At 45.9% G+C, this 12,571-nt stretch overlaps 1 protein-coding gene and 1 pseudogene across 2 annotated transcripts in view; one reads left to right on the top strand and one right to left on the bottom strand.

Annotated features, from left to right (window-relative positions):
* LOC137348821 (zinc finger protein 585A-like) overlaps positions 1-12,571 on the top strand; it is a 131,419-nt pseudogene that overhangs the window by 73,508 nt on the left and 45,340 nt on the right.
* LOC137349346 (zinc finger protein 229-like) overlaps positions 8,008-12,571 on the bottom strand; it is a 30,782-nt gene continuing 26,218 nt past the window's right edge. For both annotated transcript variants that reach the window (XM_068014866.1, XM_068014865.1), the window contains one exon: positions 8,008-10,206. In XM_068014866.1, coding sequence (XP_067870967.1) covers positions 8,576-10,105 — 1,530 coding nt within the window. In that variant the 5' untranslated portion in view covers positions 10,106-10,206 and the 3' untranslated portion in view covers positions 8,008-8,575. The remainder of the gene's footprint in view (positions 10,207-12,571) is intronic.

Below are 12,571 nucleotides of genomic sequence, written 5' to 3'. Positions count from 1 at the left end.
CCGTGCTGTATTCTGGACTTCATTAACTCAGGCAAATCTGGTCTTTTTTTCAACTCAGCTCACTGAAGGTGGCATGAAATTATCATTGATTACTGGATAAATCCTTAGCGTTCTCCAATGTTATTTAAAACTATAGAAAAATTATGGCACTGAAGGAGGTCATTCAGCCTGTTGTGTCCGTGCTTGCTGGAAAAACTACCTGCTCGATCTAATCCCCTCTTCCAGCACCTGGTCTGCAGCCTTGCTGGTTACATCAGTTCAGGTGCACTTCCCGGTACATTTTGAAAGAGTTTTTTGAGAGTTTTTGCCTCCACCACTGTTCCTGGCAGTGAATTCCAGACACCCACCACCCTCTGGGTGAAAACGGTTTTTCTCATTTCTCCTTTAATCCTTCTACCAATCACCTTAAATCTGTGTCCCCTGGTAATTGACCTCTCCACTAGGGGAGACAGGTCCTTCCTGTCTACTCTATCTAGGCCCCTCATAATTTTGTACACCTCAATTAATTCACCCCTCAGACTTCTCTGTTCTAAGGAAAACAACCCTAGCCAATCCAATATTTCTGCATTGCTGCAACTTCCAAACCCTGGCAATATTCTTGTAAATCTCCTCCGTACTCTCTCCAGACCAATAATGTCCTTTCTGTAATGTGGTGGCCAGATGTGTACGCAGTACTCCAACTGTGGCCTAAACAATTCCAGCATTACATCCCTGCTTTTGTCTTAGAGTCATAGAGTTACACAGCACAGACACAGGCCCTCGGCCCATCGTGTCCGTGCCGGCCATCAAGCACCTTCCTACCATCCCATTTTCCAGCACTTGGCCTATAGTCTTGGCTGCTTTGGCATTTCAAGTGCTCACCTAAATACTTCTTAAATATAGTGAGGGTTCCTGCCTCCACCACCTCTTAAGGCACTGAGTTCCTGATTGCAACCACCCTCTGGGAGAATTTTATTTTCCTCAAATCCCCTCTAAACCTCCTACTCATTTACCTTAAATCTTATTGACACCTCCGCTAAGGGAAAAAGTTTCTTCCTATCTACCCAATCTATGCCCCTCATAATTTTGTATACCTCAATCAGGTGCCTCCTTCAGCCTTCTCTGCTCGAAGGAAAATGACCATAGCCTATCCAGTCTCTCTTCATACCTGAAATGCTCCAGCCCCGGCAACATCCTGGTGAATCTCCTCTGCACCCTGTCCAGTGCAATCACATCCTTCCTATAGTGTGGTGCCCAGAACTGTACACAATTCTCCAGCTGTGGCCTAACTAGCATTTTGTACAGCTCCATCATAACCTCCCTGCTCTTATATTCTATGCCTCAGCTAATAAATGGAAGTATCCCAAATGTCTTCCTAATCACCTGATCTCCCTGCGCTGCTGCCTTCAGTGATCTATGGACAAGTACACCAAGGTCCCTATGTATTTCCTAGGGTCTGACCATCCATTATATATTCCCTTGCCTTGTCAGTCCTCCCAAAATGCAACACCTCACACTTCTCAGGATTAAATTCCATTTGCCACTGCTCTGCCCATTTTACCAGCCCATCTATGTGCTTTAGGGGAGGCAGTGGCATACTGGTATTGTCACTGGACTAGTAACCCAGAGACCCAGGTATTGCTCTGGGGACATGGGTTCGAATCCCACCAAAGCAGAAGGTGGAATTTGAATTCAATGAATAAATCTGGAATTTAAAGCTCGTCTCATGGAGGTCATGAAGCCATTGTCGATTGTTGTAAAAACCCATCTGGTTCACTAATGTCCTTACCTGGTCTGGCCTACATGTGACTCCAGATCCACAGCAATGTGGTTGACTCTTACATGCCCTCGAAATGGCTTCGCAAGCCACTCAGTTCAAGGGCAATTAGGGATGGGCAATAAATGCTGGCCTGGCCAGTGACGCCCACATCCCATGAAGGAATATTAAAAAAAAATATCATCCTGCAATCTAAGGCTTTCTTTCTCACTATTTACAAAACCACCCATTTTTGTGTCATCTGCAAACTTACTGATCATACCTCCTATATTCACGTCTAAACCATTAATGTACACTACAAACAGTAAGGGTCCCAGCACCGATCCCTGCGGTACACCACTGGTCACAGGCTTCCAATCACAAAAACAACCCTCGACCATCACCCTCTGCCTCCTGCCACTAAGCCAACTTTAGATCCAATTTGCCAAATTGCCCTGGATCCCATGGGCTCTTACCTTCTTGACCAATCTCCCATGCGGGACCTTATCAAAAGCCTTACTGAAGTCCATGTAGACTACATCAACTGCTTTACCCTCATCTACACATCTAGTCACCTACTCAAAAAATTCAATCAAGTTTGTTAAACGTGATCTCCCCCTGACAAAGCCATGCTGAGTATCCTTGACTAATCCCTGCCTCTCCAAGTGGAGATTAATCCTGTCACTCAGAATTTTTTCCAATAGTTTCTCTATCACTGATGTGAGACTCACTGGCCTGTAATTGCCTGGTCTATCCCTGCTACTCTTCTTAAATAATGGTACCACATTTGCTGTCCTCCAGTCCTCTGGCACCTCTCCTGTGGCCAGAGAGGATTTGAAAATTTGTGTCAGAGCCCCTGCTATCTCCTCCTTTGCCTCACATAACAGTCTGGGATACATCTCATCTGGGTCTGGGGATTTATTCACTTTTAAGCCCGTTAAAACCGCTAATATCTCCTCCCTTTCAATACTAATTTGTTTAAGTATATCACAATCCCCCTCCCTGAGTCCTACACTGACATCATCCGTCTCCATAGTGAACACAGATGAAAAGTAATGATTTCAAACCTCACCTACATCCTCCGGCTCCACACAGAGATTGCCACTTTGGTCCCTAATGGGCCCTCCTCTTTCCCTGGTTATCCTCTTGACCTTAATATACTTATAAAACGCTGTGGGATGTTCCTTTCGCTTGTCCACCAGTGATTTTTCATGCCCCCTCTTCACTCTTCTAATTACTTTTTTAAGTACCCCACCCCCTATACTTTCTATACTCCACGAGCACCTGCACTGTTTTCAGCCCTCTGAATCTGCCATAAGCCTCCTTTTTTCCCCATGATCCAATCCTCTATATCCCTTGACATCAAGGGTTCCCTGGACTTTTTGGTCCGACCCTTCACCTTTCGGTAACATGTTGGCCCTGAACTCTCACTATTTCCTTTTTGAATGACTCCCACTGGTCTGATGTACTTTCCCACAAGGAGCTGCTCCCAGTCCACTTTGGCCAAATCCTGTTTTATCATATTGAAATCGGCCTTCCCCCAATTCAGTACCTTTATTTCTGGTCCTTCTTTGTCCTTTTGTTTGTTATAATTCCTGAATAATGCTTGTGTTTTAGGCAGTGAGATGCATTTTGATGTTTAAATGCAATGTACAGCAGCCATTTTAACTCATTTTAGAGTCATAGAGTCATTTACAGCATAGAAGGAGGTCATTCGTTGAGTTCTGATTGTGGATTTCTCTCTGTGTGTCTCTCTCTTTCTCCCTATCTTTCTCTCTGAATGAGAGAAGTGGGAGAGAGAGAAAGGAGTGAGCGAGGGAAACAGTGGGTTGTGATCCTTTCATCTACGAAAGATGATCGACAAACAGCAAACAAGCCATTGGGGGGGGGGGGGGGGGGGTGGGGGAGGGGGGGCGTATCTTCTCTTGGTTCACCTTTGCTGATGGCTGTAAAAGCCAACCGTTGAGACGCAGGCTCTGCCACAAGTGCTGCACATGAAGCTGCCAAGTGATGCTGTGAGTTGTTGTGTTTGACATTGGCGTCTGTTGCCAAGCTGCTGCAGCAACTGGTCATCGTGGTATTGCACACCAGTCCACAGGATGTGTTGCTATTTCCCTCTTTCGTCAGCTAGAAAGTCCCAAGTGCAATAGTAGACATTTAGGGCCTTCAGGTCACGCTTGCAAGCCTCCTTGAAGCGGAGCATTGGGTGCCCACTGGTCGTCTGGCCCCGGCTACCTTGGTCCTTGGGTTTGCAACCATCCTCCATCTTGTGGACTTGGCTGATCCACCAAAGCCACCTCTGTTTGATTAGTGCCAACACACTTGGGAGCTCTGCCTTTGAGAGGACTGCCACATTTGTGATTTTGTCCTAACAGGATAGACCCATAATGGGCCACAGACAGCAAAGATGGAAATTATTGAGCTACTTTCCCTGGTAGCTGTCAATCACACATGTTTCATAGCCATACAGCAAGGTGTTGAGAACACAGGCCTGATAAACTATTAGCTTGGTCCTAATGGTCAGCATGATGTTATCCCATGCATTGACATGTTACAGCTGCGAAAAAATCTCCTGGAGAGAGAAATGAAACATTGATGAGAACAAAGCAAAAACTTCTTAAAATAAAAGACACATCAATAGCCCAGAGCTCCTTTTCTCTGTCACTCACTAACATTGACGATCTCTGCATCATTTACACATCCCCCACAAAAAACCCCACATCAACAGCATTACCCTCATCAACCCTCTCTGTTATGTCTTCAAAAACTCCAGCAAGTTAGTTGAACACGATTTTCCCTTACCAAATCCTTGCTGGCTTTCCTTAATCAATCCACATACTGAGTTAGGTGACATATTGAGTATTGTGGAAGGGAGCAAAAAATTGCAAAGAGACATTGATAGATTTAGTGAGCGGAGAAAACAGTGACAGCAGGAGGTCAATGTGGGAAGTGTGAGGTCATTCACATTAGAGTCATGTATGGAACAGAGGAGACCATTCAGCCCATCAAGTCCATGACAGTTCTCCACACAGTAATCCAGTCAGTCCTACTCCCCTGCTTGACCCCTGTAGTCCTGCAAGTTTATTTCCTTCAAGTGACCATCCAGTTTCCTCTTGAAATCAGTGATTGTCTCTGCTTCCACCACCCTCATGGGCAGCGAGTTCCAGATCATTAAGACCCACTGCATAAAAAAGTGCTTCCTTCTATTCCCTCTGCATCTCTTGCCCAAAACCTTCAATCTGTGTCCACTAATCCTTGTACCATTAGTTAATGGGAACAGTTTTCCTTGTCTGACTTACCCATGCCTGTCATGATCTTTTACACTTCGATTAAATGTCCTTTGTGCGAAGGAGAACAACCCCAGCTTTTACAACCTCACCTTGTAACTAAAATCTCCCTCCCTGGAACCATTCTGGTAACTTAGATCCAAGGAAGATGAATCAGAATATTTTCTAAATGATTAAAAGTTAGGAACTGTGAAGGGACAGAGAGATTTCGGGTTTCATGCACAGAAATCACTAAAAACTACTGGACTGGGAGAAAAGGGAATTAAAATGTCTAATGGATTGTCCGCCTTTATCTGAAGGGTGAAAGTAATGCTGCAGTTATATGCAACTCTGGTTACACATCATCTGAAGTGAGGTGTTTAATTCTGGGCAGCACATCTCAGGAAGGATATATCAGCTGTGCAGGAGGTACACTGCACATTCACCAGAATGATATCAGGGCTAAAAGGGTTAAATTGTGAGGACAGGTCATATAGACTAGGCTTGTATTTCATTGAGTATGAAGATTAAGGGGTGATGTAATTCAGATATGAAAGAAAATTAAAGGTTTTAAGGGGGTCGATAAAGAAAAATGATTTCCTCTGTTGGTGGAATGCAGAATAAGATGGCACAACATTAAAATTAGAGCTGGGCCATTCAGGGGTGCTGTCAGGAAGCACTTCTTCACACAAAGGATAGTGAAATCTGGAACACTGTCCCCGCAAAAAGCTGCTATGGATGGGGAGAAAAGGAAAATGTCAAAACTTGAGAGTGATGTATTTTTATTGGGTAAGGTTACAGGGATATGTAACCAACTCTGGTAAAGGTAGTTGTGATATGGATCAGTCATGATATAACTGAATAGAGGAACAGGCTCAAGGAGTTGAATGGCCTCCTCCTACTCATGTGTTCCTCTGTTTTACAAGATCACTGGGACTGATTCCCTGAGGCTCTTCTCACAGTACTGGGACCTTCTACTCCTGACCATTATAAAGCAAGGGTATTCAGGGTGGTCTAGACAGGACAACAATCTCCCCTTCATAGACACATGATCCTGACTGTGAGGTGACCGTGCATCTGGGAGAACGATGGGTGGACACAGTGCGTGTTGTTATTTTAATGATAATCTGAACCTCAAGAAACAAACCACCCTGAGGAGTGAAATAAGGTTTGTTGGCTCCTGTTATCTGGGCTGTTTGAGCTGGACAATGGCCTGACCCAGCACTGACAGGACAAGCCCACTAGGAGATGGCACAAGGCCAAATTAAGACTCAAGTACAGCACTTTTATGAAATAATCAGTTGAGAAAGGGTTCAGTAATAACCTTGTAGAAAGAGAGAAAATGGGGAGCTATTGTCCAATTAGCCTCACATTAGTTGTAGGCAAAATGCTAGAATGTATTATCTGGGGAAATGGTAACAGGGCACTTAGAAAATCATAATATGATTCAGCAGAGTCAACATGGACTTGTGAAGAAGAAATCATGTTTAACAAATCTGTTAAGAGTTTCTTGAGGATGTAACTAGTCAGGTGAATAAGGAGGAAACAGTAGTTTATTTGGATTTTCAAGAAGCAAGAAGCATTTGATAAGGTGCCACACCAGAGGTTATTACACACAATTCTTTCTTCAATCATAAGTTCAGAAGTGGGGATGTTCGCTGATGATTGCACAATGTTCCGCACCATTTGCGACTCCTCAGATACTGAAGCAGTCCCTGCAGAAATGCAGCAAGACCTGGACAATATCCAGGCTTGGGCTGATAAGTGGCAAGTAACATTCAAGTCACACAAGTGCCAGGCAATGACCATCTCCAACAAGAAAGACTCCAACCATCTCCCCATGACATTCAATTGCAGTACCATCACTGAATCCCCCACTATCAACATCCTGGGGGCGACCATTGACCAGAAACTGAACTGGGAGTAGCCATATAAATACCGTCGCGACAAGAGCCGGTCAGAGGCTAGGAATCCTGCGGCGAGTAACTCATCTCCTGACTCCCCAAAGCCTGTCCACCATCTATAAGGCACAAGTCAGGAGTGTGATGGAATACTTGCCTGGATGGTACAGCTCCAACAACACTCAAGAAGCTCGACACCATCCAGGACAAAGCAACCCACTAGATTGGCATCCTATCTACAAACATTCACTCCCTCCACCACTGACACACAGTGGCAGCAGTGTGTACCATCTACAAGATGCACTGGAGGAAATTAGTGAACCAGGTGGGTTTTTAGGACAATCCGTAGTTTCATGGTCACCAATATTGATCCTCGCTTTTTAATTGCAGTGGTGGGATTTGAATTCATGTCTCAGCATCATTAGTCCAGGCCTCTGGATTACTAGTTCAATAACATAACCACTATTGTACAGCACCCCCACTCTGCTCCATCTCCTCCTATGAGGAGAGGTTGAGTAGACTAGGCCTATATTCCCTGAGGTTTAGAAGAAGGAGATGTGATCTGACTGAAACATCAATTGTTAAGGGACTTGACCGGGTCGATACTGAGAAAATGTTTCACCTGGCTGGGGAATCGAGAGAGTCTCAGGATAAGGGATCAGCCATTTAGGACTGAAATGAGGAGAAATTTCTTTACTGTAAAGGTTGTTAATCTTTGGAATTGTCTTCCCCAGGGAGCAGTGGATGCTCAGTCATTGAGTATATTTAAGACAGAGATTGATAGATTTTTGGGGATTACGGTAATTAAGGGATATGGGATAGTGTGGGAAGGTGGAGTTGAGGTAGATGATCAGCCATGATCTGGGTGAATGGCAGAGCAGGCTCGAAGGGCCGAATGGCCTCCTCCAGCTCCTATTTCTTATGTTCATTAAACCTCAGTCTGGTTCCTCTCGAGCTGCTGAGTGAGTGAATTAAATCTTTCTCGACAAATCACCAAGATACCAGATGACAAGTTATACCCGAAACATCATTTATTGGTTACAAATCACAACTTAGTTCAATCTGGACACACAGACACTTTATAAACATGTATAAACACATTTAAATGTAATCAGAGTTATCCAGCAGTTCAGCACTAATAGGGAGAGTATTTCACAAAACAAGTAACAAAGATTAACCAGACGATTCAGTGATTGACTGTAAATCAACACTAATGGATGCTGAGTATTAATTACAGCAGGGACCGGAGTCTGAGCTAATAAATTGGTGAGTTTACTTGAAGAGCAATTCCTTCAATATCTGACACGTTAACAGTTGTGAACAGCCTGTCTGTCCAACAGCTCCAGTCTACGAGTGCTTAGAAACACAGAGCTGAAACAGCCTCATTCTTGAGCTAAAGAACAGACTTTCTCCTGTCAATATAGAGTTACAGGATTGGCCTGTGATCTGTTTATTGTTCATCTTTTGTTCAGTACATTTACTGAGTGGATTTAAATTGAAAATGAGGTTTGAAGACATGATGGTCTATTCATACATGAATGAGAGATGCTGTGGGGCAGACGCTCAGTCCAAGGGGAGCAACTGACATCAGAAATAAACCTCAACTGTCAGAATGAACATGGTTCAGTCTGGATATGATTAACAGCAGCAACAGCAGAATCCAACCCCTGTAATTATCTATGAACTCGCTGGTGTCTCAGCAGATAGGATGGCTGAGTGAATCCCTTCCTACACACAGAGCAGATGAATGACCTCTCCCCAGTGTGACTGAACTGGTGTGTCACCAGGTGGGATGACTGAGTAAATCTCTTCCCACATACAGAGCAGGTGAACGGCCGCTCCCCAGTGTGAACTCGCTGGTGCCTCAGCCGAGCGGATGAATTAGCAAATCCCTTCCCACACTCAGAGCAGGTGAATGGCCTCTCACCAGTGTGAACTCGCTGGTGTTTCACCAGCTTGGATGAAGTAGTGAATCCCTTCCCACACTCAGAGCAGGTGAATGGCCTCTCCCCAGTGTGAACTCGCTGGTGTATCAGCAGGGTGGATGAATGAGTGAAACCCTCCCCACAATCAGAGCAGGTGAATGGCCTCTCCCCAGTGTGAATTCGTTGATGTGCCAGCAGGTTCCATGACAGAGAGAATCTCTTCCCACACGCAGAGCAGGTGAATGGCCTCTCCCCAGTGTGAACTCGCTGGTGCGTCAGTAGGGCGGATGAATGAATGAATCCCTTACCACACTCAGTGCAGGTGAACGGCCTCTCCCCATTATGAACACGCTGGTGTGTGAGGAGGGCGGATGAATGAATGAATCCCTTCCCACACTCAGTACAGGTGAACGGCCTCTCCCCAGTGTGAATTCGCTGGTGTGTCAGCAGGTTTGATAACTGAGTGAATCCCTTCCCACATTCTGTGCAGGTGAACGGCCTCTCTCCAGTGTGAACTCGCTGGTGTGTCAGCAGCTTTGATGACTGAGTAAATCCCTTCCCACACTCAGAGCAGGTGAACGGCCTCTCCCCAGAGTGAACTCGCTGGTGCATCAGCAGGGTGGATGAATAAGTGAAACCCTCCCCACAATCAGAGCAGGTGAATGGCCTCTCCCCAGTGTGAATCCGTTGATGTGCCAGCAGGTTCCATGACAGAGAGAATCTCTTCCCACACTTAGAGCAGGTGAACGGCCTCTCCCCAGTGTGAACTCGCTGGTGTTTTAGTAGGGCAGATGAATGAATGAATCCCTTACCACACTCAGTGCAGGTGAATGGCCTCTCCCCAGTGTGAACTCGCTCGTGTGTGAGTAGGGTGGATGAATGAATGAATCCCTTCCCACACTCAGTGCAGGTGAACGGCCTCTCCTCAGTGTGGATTCGCTGGTGTGTCAGCAGGTTTGAGAACTGAGTGAATCCCTTCCCACACTCAGTGCAGGTGAATGGCCTCTCCCCAGTATGAACTCGCTGGTGTGCGAGTAGGGAGGATGAATGAGTGAATCCCTTCCCACACTCAGTGCAGATGAACGGCCTCTCCTCAATTTGACTGTGTCGATGAGTTTCCAGCTCAGACGTGTAATTTAATTCTTTCTCACGGTCCCCACATTTCCACAGCTTCTCCCCAGTCTGACTACACTTGTGTATCGACAGGCCAGCTGATCGGCTGAAGCCCCGTCCACACACAGAACACGTGTACGGTTTCTCCACACTTTTTGCTTCCATGATCAAAGGCCGATGATATTCAGATCCTGATGAATCGAGTGACTGTCACATCTTGAGGTGATGTTTGAGTTTCCTTCCGCAAATCCTCCCTTTCTAATACCCTGTAACATGAAGTTACAACAGGAAAAAGGGAGTGAGAGAGAACCCACAAAAACACAAAGACAAGTTGTGAAATTGAGCTGAATGAATCTGGTAATTTGTGGGACCAGAACAGAGAGTGGGCGGGGCTTCAGGGTCCCAGTGAGCAGGAGAGAAAATCATTGACTCATTAATTTTATTCTCACTCTGCACACAGGGGCTGGAGAACTGAACCCAGCCACAGTAGAGGGAGGGAGAAAACTGGCAGAGGAGGAAAGAAATGGTGCAGATGGTGTCATGGGTTTGGATTTCAGCACAGGGAGGAGGGAGAGTGTGTGGGACTGCGATTTACAGCTTTGGGGAAACAAGAGAGGAATAAAATGTTCCATAGGATCTCGAATTGTCTGTTCTGAATTTCTATCCTGTACTGACAGTGATGACTTTTATTACCTCCTTTTACAGGGGATTAGGAGAGGATTTACACACATTGATTTGATGCTCACTCTGCACACAGGGGCTTTCGCACCATCTCTCCTGAAGGTGCTGGGGTCACTGTTTACATCCCACTGAACTGTAAGAAAGAATATCTTATTAGATGATATTAAAGATAGTATTATATTATAATAATATAACGAGAGACCGTTCACCTGCTCCGTCTGTGGGAAGGAATTTAATCGATATCCAAAATGCTGAGACACCAGTGAGTTCACAAGTGACTGTAGCTGTTGCATTCTGTAATTATTGCTGCTGTTAATCACATCCAGGACTGAACCATATTCATTCTGACAGTGGGGTTTATATCTGCTGTGTTAATATTCTTGAAAGCTGGGGTGGAGTTTAATATTCCAGCAACTGATTTGCTTTACTTTGTAACTTTTACTCTTCAAATAAAGTAGCTCCCTTTGGGCTATTCTCAGGGTTTTGTGGGATGAAACCAAACAGTGATTTACTTGTACTTTTGGCAATTTCGTATAGTATATTCACTGCTCACAGTGAGATCTGTTCTACATTGGGAAGAGCAAACACAGATAGGGTGATCACTTTGAGAAACATCTCCATTCAGTCTGCAAGCATGTTCCTGGGTTTCCAGTCACTTTCCATTATAATTCTCCGTCCCACTCCCACTCTGACCTCTGCCTCAAGCCCTGTTCCAATGAAGCTCAATGGGAGCTCGAGGACTTTACAACCTTCCGGACTCAACATTGAGTTCAGCAGTTTCTGTCACAGCAGACAGTTGTCAGGATCTGGAACGCTCCACCTAAAAAAGGTTGTTGAACCTGATTCTATCAGTCATTTTAAAAGGGAGTTGACAGGTATTTGAGAATGAGGAACTTACAGGCTTACAAACAACAAGTGGGTGTGTGGGACTAAGCACAACTGCTCTTTCAAAGGGCCAGCACAAGCACAAAGGGTTGAATGGCCTCCTTCTGTGCTGTAAATTTCTATGATTCCAGGAGTTGGCCATTTAGCCCCTCGAGCCTGTTCCACCAGGCAATGAGATCATGGTTGATCTGTGATCTAACTCTATATACCCGACTTTGTCCCATTTCCATTAATACCTTTGGTTAACAAAGATCTATCAATGTCAGATTTAACATTAACATTGATCTCGCATCAACTGCTGTTTGTGGAAGAGAGTTTAAAATTTCTACCACCTTTTGTGTGTAGAAATGTTTCCTAACTTCACTCCTGAAAGGTCTGGCTCTAACTTTTACTCTACGCCTCCTAGTTCGACACTCCAGAACATCCAGCCCACGGGTCAGAATCCAGCCTGCCAATGGTTTCCACCTGACCTGCCAAAACATTCAGTGACTGACAACGGTTACAGCTCCTTTGCCAACATGGCGGAGACACGGCACTGCACATGGCCTCCTTTACCAAGATGACAGACAAGCTTCCGTACCTGATATTTTGGCTCCTTTAGTAAGATGGCGGTGCCCGGGCTGAGCTGCTTCTCTGCTGGCGCTTCCCGCCCAAACTCCATATCCAGTGCAGCCTTCCCGGCCGTGAGCTCAGGACCCAGGCCAAGCACTGGCTCTGCCTGCGTATGTACTCAGCCTGGGCCTCAGGCTCTTCATCACCGTCTGAGGAGGTGCAGGCCCAGCAGCAAGGTGCAGTGGTAACCAGGCCCTGGGAGCAGGCTGCCGGGGTGACCGGGCCCTGGGAGCAGGGTGCCAGGGTGACCGGGCCCTGGGAGCGGAGCAGAGAGACAGAGGCCGACACGGAGACAGAGGCCGGCAGACATGGAGCGAGACAGAGAGAGCGGGGGAGGGAGAGAGAGCGAGAGCGGGGGAGACAGAGTGAGAGAGAGAGCGGGGGAGCGGGAGAGAGAGAGAGAGAGGGAGAGAGAGAGAGAGCGGGAGAGAGGGAGCGCGACGAGAGTGAGAA

The sequence above is a fragment of the Heterodontus francisci genome, chromosome 34 (genome assembly GCF_036365525.1).
Source record: "Heterodontus francisci isolate sHetFra1 chromosome 34, sHetFra1.hap1, whole genome shotgun sequence".
Classification (NCBI taxonomy): Eukaryota; Metazoa; Chordata; class Chondrichthyes; order Heterodontiformes; family Heterodontidae; genus Heterodontus; species Heterodontus francisci.
Note: the sequence above shows the minus strand (reverse complement) of the source record. Positions and strands in the feature narration are given on the sequence as shown.